General features: G+C 48.8%; 6 protein-coding genes across 6 annotated transcripts; 4 read left to right on the forward strand and 2 right to left on the reverse strand.

The window, feature by feature from the left end:
• Positions 1 to 438: 438 nt before the first annotated feature.
• CNH03130 (conserved hypothetical protein) lies at positions 439 to 2,337 on the forward strand. Its single transcript, XM_572482.2, has 8 exons — positions 439 to 745; positions 806 to 903; positions 959 to 1,073; positions 1,135 to 1,246; positions 1,308 to 1,735; positions 1,793 to 1,851; positions 1,913 to 1,992; positions 2,042 to 2,337. The coding sequence occupies exons 1-8, from the start codon at positions 659 to 661 to the stop codon at positions 2,161 to 2,163; spliced, it is 1,101 nt and encodes a 366-aa protein (XP_572482.1). The 5' UTR covers positions 439 to 658; the 3' UTR covers positions 2,164 to 2,337.
• Positions 2,338 to 3,443: 1,106 nt separating this feature from the next.
• Positions 3,444 to 5,481, forward strand: CNH03120 (conserved hypothetical protein). Its single transcript, XM_572481.2, has 9 exons — positions 3,444 to 3,521; positions 3,574 to 3,977; positions 4,036 to 4,133; positions 4,195 to 4,309; positions 4,363 to 4,474; positions 4,534 to 4,961; positions 5,028 to 5,086; positions 5,146 to 5,225; positions 5,279 to 5,481. The coding sequence occupies exons 2-9, from the start codon at positions 3,891 to 3,893 to the stop codon at positions 5,398 to 5,400; spliced, it is 1,101 nt and encodes a 366-aa protein (XP_572481.1). The 5' UTR covers positions 3,444 to 3,521; positions 3,574 to 3,890; the 3' UTR covers positions 5,401 to 5,481.
• A 436-nt stretch (positions 5,482 to 5,917) lies between these two features.
• CNH03110 (expressed protein) lies at positions 5,918 to 8,925 on the reverse strand. Its single transcript, XM_024657725.1, has 11 exons — positions 8,746 to 8,925; positions 8,512 to 8,657; positions 7,451 to 8,436; positions 7,383 to 7,392; positions 7,181 to 7,330; positions 6,955 to 7,131; positions 6,491 to 6,902; positions 6,344 to 6,432; positions 6,262 to 6,301; positions 6,095 to 6,205; positions 5,918 to 6,042 (listed from the first exon to the last, which is right to left on the reverse strand). The coding sequence occupies exons 1-11, from the start codon at positions 8,782 to 8,784 to the stop codon at positions 5,944 to 5,946; spliced, it is 2,259 nt and encodes a 752-aa protein (XP_024513395.1). The 5' UTR covers positions 8,785 to 8,925; the 3' UTR covers positions 5,918 to 5,943.
• Positions 8,926 to 9,251: 326 nt separating this feature from the next.
• Positions 9,252 to 11,715, forward strand: CNH03090 (sugar transporter, putative). Its single transcript, XM_572479.2, has 8 exons — positions 9,252 to 9,668; positions 9,725 to 9,847; positions 9,942 to 10,134; positions 10,191 to 10,260; positions 10,316 to 10,659; positions 10,715 to 10,919; positions 10,992 to 11,108; positions 11,164 to 11,715. Exons 1-8 carry the CDS (start codon positions 9,358 to 9,360, stop codon positions 11,538 to 11,540), a joined length of 1,740 nt encoding a protein of 579 aa, XP_572479.1. The 5' UTR covers positions 9,252 to 9,357; the 3' UTR covers positions 11,541 to 11,715.
• Positions 11,716 to 12,735: 1,020 nt separating this feature from the next.
• CNH03080 (hypothetical protein) lies at positions 12,736 to 17,309 on the forward strand. Its single transcript, XM_024657724.1, has 8 exons — positions 12,736 to 13,244; positions 13,295 to 14,412; positions 14,464 to 14,991; positions 15,057 to 15,395; positions 15,444 to 16,001; positions 16,057 to 16,277; positions 16,345 to 16,843; positions 16,903 to 17,309. The coding sequence occupies exons 2-3, from the start codon at positions 13,644 to 13,646 to the stop codon at positions 14,796 to 14,798; spliced, it is 1,104 nt and encodes a 367-aa protein (XP_024513394.1). The 5' UTR covers positions 12,736 to 13,244; positions 13,295 to 13,643; the 3' UTR covers positions 14,799 to 14,991; positions 15,057 to 15,395; positions 15,444 to 16,001; positions 16,057 to 16,277; positions 16,345 to 16,843; positions 16,903 to 17,309.
• Positions 15,543 to 17,093, reverse strand: CNH03070 (hypothetical protein). Its single transcript, XM_024657723.1, has 2 exons — positions 16,458 to 17,093; positions 15,543 to 16,393 (listed from the first exon to the last, which is right to left on the reverse strand). Exons 1-2 carry the CDS (start codon positions 16,626 to 16,628, stop codon positions 16,196 to 16,198), a joined length of 369 nt encoding a protein of 122 aa, XP_024513393.1. The 5' UTR covers positions 16,629 to 17,093; the 3' UTR covers positions 15,543 to 16,195.
• Positions 17,310 to 17,505: the final 196 nt, after the last annotated feature.

Raw genomic sequence — 17,505 nt, forward strand, 5'->3', positions numbered from 1 at the left:
GATTTTCTCCAGACATCTATGTGAGAAACGCGTGGAAATCGCGTGGAAATTAGATTTAGCAGACGTGAATAAGGTAAGAACGACCTCCTCGCAGGCTGCTAATCTAATCCGCCTCCGCTAATTTTCCCCATACAAAATAAGGAAACGGAATCAAAATAAGATAAGCCGCGACAGGAAATAAGGTAAAAGGAAAATTAAGAAAATTGATAGTTGAAACGTACTAATTTTATATTTAAAACTAGCGTATACACTCTAGTAAAATGCACTCGCTCCGTCATTCGATTTTAACCCGGTGACCTGCATGTCAAAACGCCGGATTGTCCTGATGATGTCCGTCCCAGGCCTATCAAACAACTGCGGGGCTCGGTCGCAATATGTAACCGGGACATCGGCTCCGCTTGATTTCTGTTTTACGCGAGCAGTGTTCGGTGACTTTTTGGTGCGATTCGCATACCGTTCGCTCTCTTTCGTTCGGGGCAGAGCTCGGCGACTTCGGTATTCCCCTATGTAGGAAGGAAGAATCGTTGAAACGACTACATATACAGACTGACGTTCTAGCTCTCCCACATCCTCAGCACAGCATATCATCGCACTAGTTACTTCAAGCATTTCGATCATCTCAAAAAAGTTCCATCAGACTCAACAACAATCTCTCACGATGACAATTGAAATCCCATCGTCTAACAGGAAGGCCCGAATTGGTGTGATGGGCGTGGGCCGAATGGGCAAACGACATGCCAGAAATGTGCGATAAATTTCATCTTGTAGGCCCTGTGCAATTGCTGACCAAGTGAATGCCTTACAGATCGCCGAGTTCGCCCCTAGAGCCGAGCTTGTGGCGGTCTCCGACCCATACCCCGAGGCTCTGGAATGGGCCAAGGCCAACTTGCCTTCCACAGTTAAGTCAGTAGACTCTCGCGTCTTTCTTCAGTTGAGAGAGGCTGACATATTCTCGCAGGACGTACAGTTCCTCTGAGGAGTTGATCAACGATCCCGACATTGAGGGAATCCTGATTGCCACTGAGACCGCCTTCCACGCCGAGTACGCCATCAAGGTCATTGAGGCTGGCAAGGTAAGCAAATCGCTTATGCGTCAGCGTGCCTTGACTTCCACTAACGTGACCGTACTCTTAGCACGCACTTATTGAGAAGCCGATCTCGGTGGATATCGAGCTTACGAAGCCGGTCGTGGCAGCTGCAAAGAAGCGTCCTGATCTCAAGGTCATGGTGGCTTTCTCGAGGAGATGTGAGTGCCACTCGGCGAGATGCAATTTGTGCATTCCACTGACATTGTACGCGATTCTTAGTCGACGCATCCTACCAAGAAGCGGCTAAGCGGATTGAGGATGGACAACTCGGCTCAGCGTACCTTATCAAGTCTTGCACAAACGACCTTTACGACCCTACTGGCTACTTCTTGAACTACGCCAAGAAGTCTGGCGGCATTTTCATGGACTGCGGCATCCATGACATCGACATTGGTCGATACCTTTTGAACGTTGGCAACACAGATGGGCTCAAGAATCCTGCCAAGCAGGTTTCCAAAGTCTTCGCAACGGGGCTGAACACTGTTTACCCCGAATTGGCAGAGATGGAGGATTGCGACAACGCTCTCGGCATAATTGAGTTCGAAAATGGCTCAAAGTTGAACATTCATCTCTCCAGGACTTCAATCCACGGGCACGACGTCGTGTGTGAGGTGTTTGGGACTAAGGGAAAGTTCGTGATCAACGCTGTAAGTCGTTTCAGCCTGCGTCTGGACCGAGAGGGTTATTAACACGAGCTTGTCCAGGTTCCCAACATCTCCCGCGTCGAGATCCGCGACGAACACGGTGTCCGAACGGAGTCTCAGTGAGTCTACTTGATTCTCGCAGGCCTCAGATTGCTCCAATGCTAAAACTTGTCAAAATAGCCCCTCATATTATGAGCGATTTTTCGAGGCTTTTAAGACAGAAGTCCAAACTTTCTCAAGTTGTATCTTGGACGACACACGTAGGTCACTCGCTTTATTTGTGTCCTCAATACTGACGGTCCCATGCAGCTGTTCCCACTCCCCCCCACGACGCCCTCGAGGCCGCGCAAATCGCCACAGCGCTCACTCATTCATTCCGCACTGGCAATCCTGTATACTTCGATGACAATGGAGAGCCTATTTTGAAGTAGAACCGACGAGGAGGTCGTGCTTGAGATTACGTATGAGCTTGATTTTGGTGTCATCGGTTTTGGCCTTGTGAGAAAATATTGTATGCAGCATATGATGGGCATTTGTTCAATATATTCAGTTGAGAAGGACGTCTTCATTGCATCCTACCCCATTAAGTAATGATTATCTCTGAGCAAGCTTAAAATCGACGAGATTGATGAATGATTTTGCTTTACCTAACTGAGGTCTGACTTCACTGCAAACTTTACAACTGCATTCAAGCTTGGTCTGATCGGCAAAACGATTTTTCATAGTGCTGGACCTGATATGGACAGCTCTTCTTTTCTTTGATTCCAATGGAAATACATGATATTTGATTCAGACTGCTTGGTTGGTGAAGCGGGAAAGCTGCAACTAATCTCCACGTGAGGACTATCATGTCTTACAGTATTGTAAGTAGCGGTGCCACTGTCCTCATAGGGGTCGGAAAGCACCTGATGCTACTTTAGTTTCCTGTATCTCAGTCGTTTGTCTTCAGTCGTGTTAGAAACACAATGTCTAGACAATGTGGTGGTGGTGGCTGAGCTAGGGAGTTAGAGAAAACTACGTTGCTCGGAGAGAAGACTAAGATGCTTGGAGCGATGCATTTTTCTACTCGAAAGGCTACGCCTTTTATATCTTTTCTACGTCTGCAAACTGACCCATCTTTCCCATCCCTCGGACACCCTTTTCATCTCTCTTCCTCCGACTCTGATTTTCCGAGAGCCTCTTCTGATCCGGTTCCTTCTCCCCTTCTCACTTCCTCTGTTCTTCCTCTTCTCCTCGGCTAACCCCTATCACCCCAATTTTCCCGTTTTCTTCACCTCTCGTCTTCTTCTCTCCTTCTGCTAACTCTTCCTCCTCTCAGTTCCTTACACACATATATATATATTCTGACACTTCGTCACGCGTCGCCGCTGGAGTTGCCGTAGGTAACGAAATGGTCTGTCATGACCGTATGACTGATCGGACTCCTGTTCCAGTCTTCGGCGCTGAAGAAATTGATCTGCAGGTGAATGGAATTGGATGAGGGACCAACGAGATTGTAGGGATCCAACGAAGAGGACTAAATCGGTGATATCTTTGCATCTGGTCCCCGCCCTTGCTTCTTCTTCTTGCGTGTTCTTGGAATCTCTCGATCTGACAGACTGGCGGTAGGCGCCGAGCCTGTTACTAACATTAATTACTATAACAAGTCGGTAAATTGATCACCGGCAGACAAACCGGGAAAGTCATGATGTTATCTACTGCGGATAGCAGTGGAACGGAATTATAAGTGAATTGCTTAACCGCTAGGAAGCTCGGAATGCTTCCGTACGATTTGGGCCTATGAAGTTCGGTGAGTTCGGTCGATTCCTGAAAACAAAGTCATTCTGATTACATTTCGGGAGCGGTCTTCGGATCAAACTACTATCGGTCTTTCCGACGCTCCCTGAGACCTCTAAGACCTCTCCACTTTACTTCACTCTACTCTCTGGCCCGCACCCAAGTCTCTCTTCGGTCTATTTTCCAGCTTCTTGCAATTCCAGATCAAACAGATGGTTACATTGTATGGGATACATTTGAGTTTAGCAGGACGTACATTTAGCAGAAATTTGCAAGAGCATGGACTTAGGTATATATATAACTGACCACGATAAATCGTCGTCGGCTCTGCACAATACCACCCACTTCGCATAACTATTACATCCAAAACAAGCACAACACAATGGCTATCTCTCAAGGCAATTCTAATGGCAAGCTTCGCATCGGTGTCCTCGGTGTTGGCCGGATGGGTCGACGACACGCGTCAAACGTGAGTTTTGTCGCTGTGAAATTGGTACGAACACAGTTGCTCACACATTGTTTGGTAGGTTGCTTACTCGGCACCACGGGCAGAGCTGGTGGCAGTAGCGGACCCCAGTCAGGAGGCACTGGCGTGGGCCAAAGCGAACCTGCCGTCCACAGTGCAGTGAGTGCTTTCTCCGTCCGGTTACAGAGAATGAGAAACATCGCTGACAGCATGTGAAAAGGTACTACTCCGATTCCGCGGACGTCATTCAATCGCCCAACGTCGATGCTGTCTTGATTTCTACTGAGACTTCGGAACATGCAAGGCTCGCTTTGGAGGCTGCCGCCGCGGGAAAGGTATGTAGACAGCAGGCGAGCCTTGGGAGTAATACAACTGACCCTTCCGACAGCACGTCCTTCTTGAGAAGCCCATCTCCGTTGATGTTGACCTTTCGCGGCCTGTCGTGGAAGCAGCCGGTAAGCACCCCGAACTGAAGATAATGGTTGGATTCTCTCGGCGATGTAGGTCTTCATTGACTATTTACATACACGCGGCGTCGATGCTGATAGAAGGCCTACAGTCGATGCTTCCTACAGGGAGGCAAAGAGGAGGATTGATGAAGGTACCGTGGGCAAACCGTACTTGATCAAATCGTGCACCAACGATCAATACGACTCCACCGGCTTCTTCATTGCCTACTCTAAGGCATCTGGAGGCATCTTCATTGATTGCGGTATCCACGACATTGATATCTCACGATGGCTATTGGACGTTGAAAACCCAGCCAACCTCAAGTATCCTAAGAAGCAAGTGACCTCTGTTTGGGCGACCGGCCTTAACGCTCAACACCCAGAGCTCGCGTCGTACGGAGACTGTGACAATGCTATCTGCGTGGTCGAGTACGAGAATGGAACCAAGTGTACCTTCCACCTCTCGAGGACAGCCATCCACGGTCATGACTGCTTCTGCGAGGTCTTTGGAACCGACAGCAAACTGATCATCAACGGCGTAAGTCATTGCCCGCTCTGACAATTCGTATGTGAGCCAAAATTGATCCCTTTTTTTTTTTTTCAGAATCCAAACATGAACCGTGTAGAAATTAGAGACATCCACGGAGTTCGTATGGAGTCTACGTAAGTGTTTCAAACCACCTTTTTGATAAAGAACGTCTTACTCATTGACTCGTCTACAGGCCTACTTACTACGAGCGATTCAGGGATGCATTCATCAGCGAGGTGCAAACTTTCTGTGACGTAGTTTTGGACGACAAACGTAAGCTGTTTTGCTTCAACATGTGTTGCCTCGTGCTGATCATGCCCTTTCAGCCGTCCCCACCACACCTCAATCCGCCCTGGAAGCTGCTAAGATAGCCATGGCCCTCACTCATTCTTTCCGAGCCGGCAAGCCAGTTTATTTTGACAATGAAGGCGAGGCAATTATTAACTAGGCATGAGTTTGATGGAGTATATGTGTGTAACCATTATGACCTTCATAAAGCAGCACGTACCAAAATGCATAGAATGACCAGCAAATGTTATGTTCCTGAAAGTCCATGCGTTGGTGGGCTAGCCCTATTCTGTGGCGTAACTTAGACTACTCGTCAAGGCGGACTGCGATGATGCCGTGTTGCCAGGGTCATTATGCTGAAGTACGCGCTGTGGATTGTCTTTGGTTGAATGATATAGCTCCGAGTGCAGGATGGTTTTACGTGGCTTCTCACGCAGCAATCGACTACCCTTTATCGACCGCTCCAAGCCATTTTCGAATATGAATACGTCGGTGAAAAGGTTAGATTGCATTTGGTAACAGTCAGAGTGGTCAGCTCTGTGACGGCGGCCGTCTGCCGGCAGCCGAAGCGGAAGCTGTAAATGGTAGTACCACGCAGGGCAACTGCCTCGCTGGCGGATGATTTGGACGATTTGCAAAACAAACGGTACCGGCAGAATGTGACCTTTCTGTAGTTTGCATGCAACATTATTAATACAGTTCTCTATAAAAAGGATCGTCTCGTTTCCGGAGTGCCTGGCCGTGTTGGCACCGCCGATGCGGGACGATCAGGGATGACCTGCAGACACAATACGCGAGAATACTGCAAATGATGAGATGGTGCGTTCGACATCAAGGACGTGAAAGTTCCTCACCATATTCCACCAATTCCACAAGCTTTCGCCCATCTTTGAATCCTCTTGCGTTACAGATGTGTCCTGTGACGCGTCCAGCAAGCTAAGCACGACATGTGCCACCTTGCCACGCTAATCAAAAGATCACTGTGAGCGCAGAGCGATATGAAGCCTGCTCGAGTACTCACCATGCTCTCGCCATTACGCGCGAGACATTCGATGGGTATACTGTTGCTTGTTGGCTCATGGTCACTATTTTCAGTCACTCACCTTTGCAGCTGCTGGAAGACCCGCTGTGCTATTGACTGTCGATCTTGACGTATGTCCACGTCTGGGGAGAAGCGCACTTTGAGATCGAGCTGGACGAGCTGTCCGTTAGTTCGTGAACTTTGTGAAGAAGCCTCTCTCATTACACACCAATGCCATTTCGACACATAGAGCCGTGATGCAAATGTTGGCCGCTTGCGTTTCATTGAATGAAGTCGAAGAATCCCCTCCAGATCCCGGTTCGGGACGAAGCTGAGGGGGAAGGTCCGCGAGGATCTGACGGAGCTCATTCATGGCCCCTTGAACCCACTCGCCGTGCGCCCAAACGTTAAACCCGAAAGAAGGAGTTGAATTCAACAGTCGTTGTCGCAGCATACACTGAGATAAGATCTGGAACAGTCGATTGACGCAATTGAAACCGACCATGTAAGAGTGTTGCTGTCCTGGTTGGACAAGCAGCATATCATCGCGTGTGATAAAATCGTCATCGACTTCAAGGGGCAAAGGGGGTACGCCATCAGAGTCTTGAATCGCCACAGGGTTGAGATACATCGCGTTTGTTCTTAGTAGACCATCAGTAGGCATCCATCAAACCTGAGCGGAGCACGACGAACTTATCAATATCATATGCCACCCAATACAACTTTCGGCACATTTCTACCTCGAGTAGGTCTTTCATTCCGCGTGGAGAAGCCTGGTTAAGCTTTAACGAGTAGACTAATCGCCTGACATCACTGATGAGGTTTTCGGGAAGGTTTTCAGCGCTCGCCGACTGGCTTGTGATCCAGTCTCTAGATGCAATTTTAGCTTTGCATTGTAGCACTCATTTGAGATACTGACAATATTGTCGAAGCAAGAATGACAAGACTGGGTTTCATTTGGTGTCGGATCTGGATCATGCGACTGCCGCGTTGGCATCGTCGAAACAGCGTCTCCTGTCTAGCCCTATCCATCCTTTGTTCAAGCATGCTGGCATTGGTATGGCAGATACTAGTGTGTATGTTTTGGTTAGCCAAGATCAAAGACAAAACGATAGACTTACGTGTAAGCGACTGAGGCAGCAAGTCCGCAAACGTCAGCTCCTAATTGTCAGTTAGATGGGCAACCTACCGATACTGAGGAGGAGACCACGAAATGCTTCATCGATTCTATCTCTGCGGTGCAACACGTCCTGGGCAAACGTAGGCCTGTGTACAAGAGGTAGGAGCGGATGCTGGTATTTGAGGTAGAGTGACAGAAAGAACCCAACCTCGTCCCAAGATGCAACAGACTCGATGGTGGGAATAACACGAGAATTACCAAGCCACTCTGTCCTACCATCACCAGATAACATTCCCTGCAGGTCGACAGAGGGTATGCCGGAGGAGCAAGAGCCAGCAAAGTCGAGACTCTGCAAGCCATTGGGTAGATGACTGTCATTGGTGAAAGGGGATTGCCCTATTCCGCTCCACGGGACTTGCGACGGCGACGGTCCCAAGATTGACACTCCATCCCCTTCCAAGGACTGACCTACCGTCTGGCTGGTTGGACTTACTGACAGCCCTTGTGAGCCGAAAGGCAGACCGGGAGGCTGGCTTATTGGAGGATCCGGGTCTTTTAAGGGGTCATTCTCTGTCACATCGCGCGTTTCAGGGAAGGCATGGGGGTGTTTAGATCCTGCCTGGGCAGTTGCTTGGCCAGACGATTGAGCTTCGGCCTCACTTGGTACTGTAAAGTCGAATGATAAGGGCAAAGGTGTACCTAAGAGGTGCCGAAAAGAGTCGTACAGAGATTCCACTACTGGGGGGTTTATGAAACTACGATCGTCGACGAGGAAATTAAAATCTTCGGGGGGGCCAGAATGATGGATATTGGGCGTAGAATGGCGAACTCGGAGGGCTGCGGTCTGCGATGCCGTTGGAGGTGATTTTCGGAAGTGGTCCGGGTGCGACGCAAGCGACGGGGAGATGCGGGCACGAGGGGAAGGTATTTGTCGTGGGTTGAATGACCGGGCTTGAACCGAGTTCTGGCGCAAACCCGACGCAGACGGCGAGATGCTTCGGCGCGAGCGGGAAACATTGGACGAAGTTGAGGGCGCCCTACGTGAAGATGTGCCCCTGCTGATTGCTGATGTAAGTCCAGATCACCTTCCCACGATACTTTTTGCACACTCTTTGGCATGCAACACGTACGCTCGGGGTCGCCCTGTCTTTTTGGGCGTGTAGTCATAAGTGCAGTCTTCTTTTCGACGGTCACAGTTAAGACATTTTGACCCTTGCCGGAGCCGGGTTCTATCACTGGATGGTCCCCCTGCTTCATTGGGAGGCATGCATCTGACCTGTATCAAGTTTCGTTAAACACCATTCACCGAATAGCAGAGTAATCCACAGAGCTCTAGAAAGCAATAAAGAAGAAACGTAGCTCACTTTCCTGGCCCGACACTGGTCGCAGGTGAGGATGGGCATCGGTCCGTATTCTGGTTATTTTGCGAGCTTTTCACAGGTCTCGGCGGCTTGCGATGGTTTGATCGGAGTGTTTATTCACCAGAATGTATGAGAAAATGAACATGAGAGAAGTGTTGATGTTACGTTTCAGAACTAGTCCCGTCCATTCTCCATGTAATGAAAATGTTAGGGGATCACGTGTGCCATCCAATAAGAACGTCGCTGATCACGAGCGCTTTGTATACTCGCCGAGCCGCTCGGTGAGTTTACTGCCATTACGGCATTGCCCAGAACGAGTGAGACGGAGCCGCGATCTAGTGCAGCCGATTCAGGATTGTACGTGGGGCTCCCCCGGGGCGACACTGGGGCCCTAGGTTACGTACTTCCATTGTAACCTTCCCTGTAACCCTCCGAGATAACAGATCAGAAATACTATTTAGCAAGACGGGCCAACAGACTCTTTTCTTTTGTCAAATCCAATCAAACGAAATCACTTCTTCGTCAGATCCAGCTCAATACGCGCTACTACCCTCCAGGTTTTTCTGAAGCTGAATATCCCAACGGGGAAATACTACCCACATCCATTACTGTACAATGGTCAAGACTCACGCCCCCGACCGAGAGCATATCCCGCCACTCTCAAACTTCGACATCGACCTTCACCCTGATACTGTCGGATACGTTCAGGACTCGCAGGCCTTGGCGGACGCCATTGGATCCAATGGCCTCAAAGATGTATTCGCCAGTCCCATCGTCTTCATGGCTGCCTTCTCAGCATGCATGGGCGGTCTGCTATTCGGCTTCGACCAAGGTATTCTCTCCATCGTCTTGACTATCCCGCAATTCCTAAAGGTCTTCCCCGAGACTGATATCAGCGTCACTTCTTCTGCTGGTCTTAACAAAGGGTAGGCGCACTGGGTTTGAATTAATGACGTCGATCGCTGATGATGGTCTCAAACAGCGTCATGACTGCCCTGCTTGAGCTTGGTGCTTTTCTCGGCGCTATGCAAGCTGGTTTCATTTCCGACAAAATCTCGCGAAAACGTACAATCATGGTTGGTGCTTGCTGGTTCGTTGTTGGAAGGTAAGTTTTTCTTTTTCCTTTTTCTTTCTTTTTTATTCTTGAGAAGGCAAGACAATTGTAGCGCTTTTCTGAAACTAACGACTGCTGTTTCTAGCGCTCTGCAAGCGGGATCCAAGTCATTTGCAATGTTAGTCATTGGCCGTTTCATCGGTGGTATTGGAGTCGGCGTTCTATCCTCCACCGCACCAACCTACATTTCAGAGATTGCCCCGCCCAACGTGAGAGGTGCTTTCCTCGCCCTAGAAGGCTCCAGCATTGTGATCGGTATTGTCATCATGTTCTACATTGTGAGCCATAACATCCTAAAGGTCATCATGTTTATCTAATTGGTTGTTCGCTATAGACTTACGCCACCCGCCACATCTTGGACAGCTGGAGTTTCCGTTTGCCTTTCACCGTCCAGGTTGTTCCTTGTGAGTAGCAGATATATTGATATCGTGCTGGGTTCTGACGCTTCTTATCAAATAGGTATCGCTCTTGGGATTGGTTTGTGGCTGTTACCCTACTCCCCCCGTTGGCTGGCTACAGTTGGGCGCGATCAAGATGCCCTCGATTCGCTCGTCCGTCTCCGTCAACTTCCTTCCACGGATCCTCGTCTTCAGGCAGAGTGGATCACTATCCGCGCCGAGGCTATTCAGCAACGGGAAGTCGTCATCAACGCTCACCCCCATCTGCAAGGAGAAAGCGGCTTCGTTCAAGACTTTAAGCTTGAGATGCACGCTTGGATCGACATGTTCAAGCCCAACATCATCGCCAGGACCATGATCGGTGTCATGCTCATGGTATTCCAGCAGCTCCAAGGCATCAACGCCGTGAGTCTCCTTGCATATAGAGCTGTTGAACTGATTTGCTGACCTCGTTCAAAAGCTCATCTACTACTCGCCCACGTTATTCGAGCAACTGGGTTTGGACTACGAAATGCAGCTTACAATGAGCGGCGTGATCAACGTCTCGCAATGCGTCGCTACCATCGTGGCCTTCTTCCTGCTTGACAGGATTGGCAGAAAGCCCCCTCTCTTGATCGGCTCGGTCGTCAACGCCATCTGTCATTTCACTGTAGCTGGTTTGATCGGTTGGTTTATTTATTTATTTCGGTGTTGTTTTCACCTCTGCGCTTTTCACTGATATGTTGCGTGATCGACAGCCAAATACTCCGATAACTGGGCGGCTCACCAGAGCGCCGCTTGGGCTGGTGTTGGCCTTTTGATAACCTTTATGTTCTTCTTCGGTATTGGTTGGTCTCCCGTCCCCTGGGCATTGCGTAAGTCTTATTCCTTTTCTTTGTTTCTGAAGACACGATTGATCCTTTTGTACAGCTGCTGAGATCCACTCGTCGAGCCGACGTGCGAAGGGTGTGGCCATCACCACCTGCTCCAACTGGTTCTTTAACTTTATCGTCGGCCTCATCACCCCTCCAATGCTCCAGAGCATCCGTTACGGAACGTTCATTTTCTTCGGCGCTTTTGCAGTCATGTCAGGTATCTGGGCTTGGTTCTTGTGCCCTGAGACCAAGGGCTTGACTCTCGAGGCCGTGGACCAGCTCTTCCACAACCACGCGGCCCAGGAGGAGCTCAGGCAGAAGCACGACATTATCAGTCGTATGATCGGCATGGAGCTCACCACCACTCCCCAACCGGAGCTGGTGGACGACGAAAAGAAGATCTACACGGTCCAGCATTTGGAGTCAGTTTAGAGTAATCAACTAATGAGTTGAGCAGCATAGGGTAAAGTGATTGTATGAGAAGAAGATAGCGGAGAAGTGACCCGCCCTTGAAAGTCACTTTCCGGCCGTTGTCGATTTGTTTTGTTGAAATACTGAAATTGGAAATGTATACAATAGCTTTTCGAGGGTTTATAGTAGGCAATTATCATTGGATGAGATATGAATATTGTATATCCAAGAAGAATTGACTGTGGGAGCCTGAAATGAAGCCCTCGTGGATTGGTGAGGCGCCTTGGGCGCCACTGAACGGAAGGACGGTGGAAAGCTTGAAACGGCAATGTAAACAAAGGAGGAAAGGGGGGCGCCGAGCAGAGTAAAAACGGTCCAGGTAAGTAGAACTGTTTATTGACTCGGCAGAATATAGGAGAGATGTCATACATATCAAATACCGACTTAACCGCAATAAAGCCCACTTTTCATCATTCTAACCATCTTCGGCTTTGCATCCCTGCCCGAGCACCGTCCTTCTCAGTTAGAGTGAGTACACAAAGTCCGGGTTTTTCAAGTCCGTCAGATCCTGCAAGCATCTCTCATAATCAGCTACTGGAGGATAAAGTTCACCGAAGGAAGACAGCTGCACCCACCTCAAAAGCATGCAGATTTTCGTAGACTCCTCCCCTTCAGCAGCGCGACGCGCCTCCTTCGCTGCGAGCGTCTTCTCGTTGCGCCGCCAGAGGAGGGTGCGCGAGAGCAGAGCGGTAATTATGAAGCAGCCGTCTGTAGCGGGTAGCAGGTTTAGCTATGAGAAAGGGAAAAAAAAGGAAGACGGGACTTACACAAAGCGATTTGGATATGCAGACTGTGCGGCAGGAAGGGGTGGAGAGCTGTTGATAAGTTACAAGCAATGATTAGCGACGCTACAGTAAATGATAGTCGTAAAACTCACCATCAGTACAAGATCAGGGAAAGAACGCAATCGCCGATCGACCGGTATCTCATCCCGCAAGCAATGCTGAGCTTCAAAACTCATCCACAGTTTCCCTCAGGGCGTTCTAAAGTCGGATGCAGTCCGGAGGGTCACACGGACATCTTGGAGGGTATTGCGTGACACATATCTGCTAGGTTAGCCTGATAAGCGAGCGATAAGAAAGTGGTGTTCAGCGGATGGATGAGAGCGGTGAAAGCCGTGAGAGATTGGGAACGAGAAGTGCCGGGCGGAGCATAACCCAACGACTCTCTTCAACGAACCTTTCTTTTGCCTCCTTGCGTCAAACCTCTCCGCCCTTTATCCGCTTGCTCTCGTGCTCTGTCAGGAATACCCTCTCTATTTGACCTTGACTCACCGCCCAGCCACCAATATGCCTCGTGAGCCGCAAGCCACCGAACGTCCACCACCCTCTGCTCCCGAACATCGTGTTCAGCGTATCGGGGACCTGCTTGAACGGGAGTATATGCCGACGAGCGCTGGGTGGAAGAAACAGTCTTACGAGGACCTTTTCGATGCCCTGTGCTATGATGCAACCAGAGAGGACGGATATAGAACACGGATGCTCCGTTTGTTCTCCATCGAATATTGTTGGGCAAGCGAATCTGGCTTTCCTTATGCCGAGATCACCCTTAAGTCGGAGGACATAGGTTATTTGAAGAGCCACGATATGTGAACGCCATTTTCGGACACGGACACAAGTAAGATAATGAATTAGTTGATGCCCTCCAAGGCGAGAACAGACAACGGTAGGTTCAGAATCTTTTGAAACCGGTCTTCTCTGACATACCTTTTATAGCAACCGAGGAAAGCGAGTAGTCTTATGTTCTTCCAGAATTTTGCGTCATCGTTTTTGCGCTGACTTGATTATCCTATCATCTAAAGTCCCCTTTCATAGTCGACCAAGTTCGCTTACGGCCGGTATCCGAATTCCCGATATTGCGATAGTTTTCTCTTATAAACATCCGAAAGCCGGAGCGGGGGGTTCGGAATCCAAATCAACAGAAAAAGAAGCAGAAGATAAAAATAAATCGCAATCCATTTGGCTTGCTGCCGAATTCAAGATCTACCGACTTCGCAGCAATGGTCTTTCCTCCAATCCATCCACAGCTAACAGTCTCAGTAAAGTTTGCCTAGGGCAATGTCTCATGTATTTGGATGCGGGGTATCAGATGTTCCACTTGCTCCGGGCTTTAGCAGTCTGTGGTACCAGATTTGCCAGAGTCTGGACACTTTCTGATCATCCTGAAGGTAGGACCTTCGCAGTTGAAACCAGTCGTCCTCTTGGCAATAGCGGCCCTATGGTTGCTGCCGACTTTTTTAGCCAAGTCAATCTCGACCTCTTTCCGCACAATCTCATCATTCCATCACCTTCCATGGACAGTTTTGCCGTCGACTACCGGAAATGTGAACTTCTCGAGCGCACTTTATCTCGTGTTTGCGACAGTATCCTTTCGCATACTATCGAATCAGCTCTCCAACCCCGCTATGAGGGCACTTTTGACCATGGCACAGAGGCTGATCCTTCTGCCTTCACAACCCAATTACTTCGCGATGTTGAAGAGTTTGCTTGCCAAGCTCGTCCCACACTCAAGAAGAGGAGAACGGGGAAAGAGGAAGTAGCCCAAGGCAGAACATTTCAACGTAGGGATAGATTCGGTGATGGTTCAAACCAAGGCAGAGACGGTGATAATGGAAAAGGTCCAAGGAGTGGTGGTGGAAAGCAGGCGAGACGGGGTGGCTCTGGCCAAAATAGCCAAACTAAGGGCCGAGTTCAAGGTGGCTCTGGCCAAAGTGGTCCAAACGAGGACCAAGTTGGTACAAAAGACAATGGTGGGTGGGAAGATGGTGTGGGAGAGAACGAGAGGAGTTTGGATCCATTGCTCAAGGTCGTCGAGAAGGAGGATCAGAAACAATGTGAGTATATTACATCTACTTGTGGCTTAAATGTTAACTTTCATTCTGTAGATTTCGCCAAGTGGCAAAGCCAACTGCCTTCATCGCCTTCCTCTTACTATCCCTTGCCATCCGATGATGACCTGAACAAAGACAAGGAGGCTATATTTATCGATTATACCAATACTATAGGCCGTTTCAACTTATACTATCAGGTCTCATTTATCACCAGGGCTGTAGAGATGCTCAAGATGGAGATTATCCCTATATCAACTGCAAGGATGGACAACCTTTATTCTGGACGGATTACCTCCCAGCATGTCCTCGCGGATCCTGGCTGGGACGCTGCCATCAGCGAACCGTTTTCCTCAAGGGCTCTGCAGACCCTACACTGTATACCAGCCTAGTTGCCGTACATTCTCCTTGCCAAGCGTACTGCTCCAGTCGTACAACGTTTCGACACCATCTACGCTCTCTCTTGCGATTCTATTCTTATGCCCGGTTCTAATGCTTTCCATCAGGCGATCCGTTTTTCAGTGACTGTGCTTGAAATGTGTTTTTGGATTTGAGAACGACTTTTCCTCTGAGTAACAGTGTTCCGTAAGTTGCCGGCGACCCTCGCTCCTTTTCGTACTTTCTATTGTGACTAATTCCTCTCCAAATAGATTACCGTGCCCCCTTTACCATGACTAGCTTCCAGCTCTCCTCTTGTTATCTGCCAACCATAAGCTGCTCAGCTTCAATACGTGCTCAAAAGTTCTCGCATCTGCCATTCTTTCGACTTTTCCCTCATCATCTTGCATCACAAATCGGCTATTGTCCACCTTCCTTTTCATATTACCTTGACCTCATAATGTTCGCCCATCGTCGTATTTACTACTCGTACAAATAATCCGGTAAGGATTTATTTGCGTTTCATTCTAGTAAGGAGGATGGGTGAATCAGTTTTGGGTGGAGACCGAATGAAAGAAACGAGCTTTATTCCAGTCGCCATCATTAAACAAGCAAGTGCAAGAGTGCTCTGTTAATGAGTTTTGCTAATGTACATATAGGACGGCTTTGGGCCGATGACCTATTGAAAGACGTACATCGACAATTCTAGTCTCATTGCGTCAGTCGAAAGGAGCGCAAGATGAAAAGATGAAATTTAGCGAGAAGGGCTGCAAGATTGCAGCTGCGGTAGGGATGAATAGGGCAGGTGGGCATAGGGCCGAATTGAAGCTGGGTAAATAATAGTATATTACACTGCTGACAAATCAAAGCAGATACAATTCCCGAACACCATTCCCTTCCACTCCACTGTCCTTCCATTCCCATCCATAATTGATTCTGTTGTTGTCCTACTCTCTATCCGCTCGCCATTCGCCCGTTTCCGAGCTGATCTCTTCCCCTTCCATCCCCATCTAGCGACTTTCTCTCCTATTCTCGGAGTCTGTCTTGTGGCCTGCATTCGATAAAAATACTCTTGGCTCCAAGAACCCATCATCGAGCATCGAGAGGTAGGTGTTGGTGTGCAGGGTATACACTGTGGACGGAGGGGAATTTGCAGGTAGTCCATACTTATCCTCCTAGCAAGATAAAACGCTCACATATACGCAGTCTCTTCTATCGTGAATCTGATAGTTTATCTCTTCACTGGTTGCAATAATGCTAACGACTGTATAGGTTCACCGCTGTTCGTTCTCCACCTTCCACACTCCCTTGCCTATTCTCTCATCATCCTCACTACCATCTTTACTTTCGCCTACTTCACCGACTCATTTGTTCGACTTTCAATGGCGGCGCAAACGTTAGATATATGATGTTATAGAAGCACAGCGCAGTATAAGCATAATGGGTGGCATGATACCGAGTAGAAGGGCATGTGCGAGCTGGCTATGATAAAGGTAAGTCTGTTCCTTAGCGCTCTCTTTTGTAACCTATGCATTGCGTCCTGCTGCCACCTCTGCTCAGCGAGATGGGAGAATGTTGTGAGACTGTTACTCTTCTCGTTGGCATGACGCTATCTGTCACATTGCATCTATGAGTCCACGTTCAAGAGAAGTAGAGAAAGGACATAGACCTACCATACCTGACCAACTATCGAGGCTCAGTAAGTCGGACAATATAAAAGATATCGGCACTTGGGGGAGCTGTGAGGATTCTTGGCCAACTCCGAGTCCACTTGAGAAGCTTGGCGTCTTTATCTTTGAAACCGAGGAGCAGTTTGCTAAACGTGAGTCGCATTGGCCGAGCATTGATCGGCCCTTCTGACAGTACTATTGGGGAAACACTCTACGCCAAGGCTGAAGGCTGCAAGAAGCTCGTCGCCAAGTATGGTATGACCTGTCTCGTCCTCCAGCCTCAACCAGTTTGACGGATGTCCCCAGGGCTCTAAATGTGCTGAGTGGGCCGGGCGAAAGGCTTAAAATTGGTTGCTCTCTGTTCCGAGCTTGGTATCGACCAGCTCCAAGTACGTAATATCTTTCGGTCCGCAAGATATTGCGTGTTTGACCAGTTAGTGTACTTTAGGTTGGATCTAACGATTATGCCGAGGCCAACGCCGCGCCTGAAGAAAAGACTGCCGAGGACATGCGCTGACTCGCTGAGTTCATTGCGAAGCATAATTCTCCTGTGAAGATTGCTTACGAGTCTTGGTGTTTCTCCAAGCGAGTCATCGACTGGAAGCACACCTGGAGAATTGCCCAGCTCGGTGTAAGTCCTGTTTCTCCTCCACTTCATTTAACGCCTAATAAAGGGAGTGGCGGAGGAAAAGTGAGAAGCAACGTAACTTACGTAAGTCGGACGTTTAACCAGTAAGAGCGGAGGCAAAGAACGGAAGTATTATTATTTGCACAGAGTACTGGTACTGTACTCGTGTAGTTATACATCAACCTAATAAAATAGAACACAAAACTGATGTAACCTCATTAACCTCACATACCGCCTCGCCACAGTATCATAATTGCAGGAGTGCCCAAGCCTTAGACCGGACGCCATAGTAAATCAAGTTGTTTCCTCTCTAGACTCTAGAAATTGCCTTTCTTCACCTTCCTGGGGTTCATCTCCACGTAGTTGTCCCATCATACATCCTTCGTCCCATGTGTCAAGTGTCCTCACAGCTCATTAATATCA

The sequence above is a fragment of the Cryptococcus neoformans genome, assembly GCF_000091045.1.
Source record: "Cryptococcus neoformans var. neoformans JEC21 chromosome 8 sequence".
Classification (NCBI taxonomy): Eukaryota; Fungi; Basidiomycota; class Tremellomycetes; order Tremellales; family Cryptococcaceae; genus Cryptococcus; species Cryptococcus deneoformans.

Coding starts and splice junctions, on each gene's coding strand:
- CNH03090 (XM_572479.2), top strand. CDS start 9,358: ATGGTCAAGACTCACGCCCCCGACCGAGAGCATATCCCGCCACTCTCA. Junction 9,669..9,724: donor TCTGCTGGTCTTAACAAAGG/GTAGGCGCACTG, acceptor GGTCTCAAACAG/CGTCATGACTGCCCTGCTTG. Junction 10,660..10,714: donor AGCTCCAAGGCATCAACGCC/GTGAGTCTCCTT, acceptor CTCGTTCAAAAG/CTCATCTACTACTCGCCCAC.
- CNH03110 (XM_024657725.1), bottom strand. CDS start 8,784: ATGCCCATCCTCACCTGCGACCAGTGTCGGGCCAGGAAA. Junction 8,658..8,745: donor ACCAGTGTCGGGCCAGGAAA/GTGAGCTACGTT, acceptor AACTTGATACAG/GTCAGATGCATGCCTCCCAA. Junction 6,903..6,954: donor GTGGCATATGATATTGATAA/GTTCGTCGTGCT, acceptor TGGTCTACTAAG/AACAAACGCGATGTATCTCA.
- CNH03120 (XM_572481.2), top strand. CDS start 3,891: ATGGCTATCTCTCAAGGCAATTCTAATGGCAAGCTTCGCATCGGTGTC. Junction 3,978..4,035: donor GTCGACGACACGCGTCAAAC/GTGAGTTTTGTC, acceptor ATTGTTTGGTAG/GTTGCTTACTCGGCACCACG. Junction 5,087..5,145: donor GGAGTTCGTATGGAGTCTAC/GTAAGTGTTTCA, acceptor ACTCGTCTACAG/GCCTACTTACTACGAGCGAT.
- CNH03070 (XM_024657723.1), bottom strand. CDS start 16,628: ATGCTCGGCCAATGCGACTCACGTTTAGCAAACTGCTCCTCGGTTTCA. Junction 16,394..16,457: donor TCGATAGTTGGTCAGGTATG/GTAGGTCTATGT, acceptor TGTGACAGATAG/CGTCATGCCAACGAGAAGAG.
- CNH03130 (XM_572482.2), top strand. CDS start 659: ATGACAATTGAAATCCCATCGTCTAACAGGAAGGCCCGAATTGGTGTG. Junction 746..805: donor GCAAACGACATGCCAGAAAT/GTGCGATAAATT, acceptor AATGCCTTACAG/ATCGCCGAGTTCGCCCCTAG. Junction 1,074..1,134: donor AGGTCATTGAGGCTGGCAAG/GTAAGCAAATCG, acceptor CCGTACTCTTAG/CACGCACTTATTGAGAAGCC.
- CNH03080 (XM_024657724.1), top strand. CDS start 13,644: ATGTATTTGGATGCGGGGTATCAGATGTTCCACTTGCTCCGGGCTTTA. Junction 14,413..14,463: donor GAAGGAGGATCAGAAACAAT/GTGAGTATATTA, acceptor TTCATTCTGTAG/ATTTCGCCAAGTGGCAAAGC.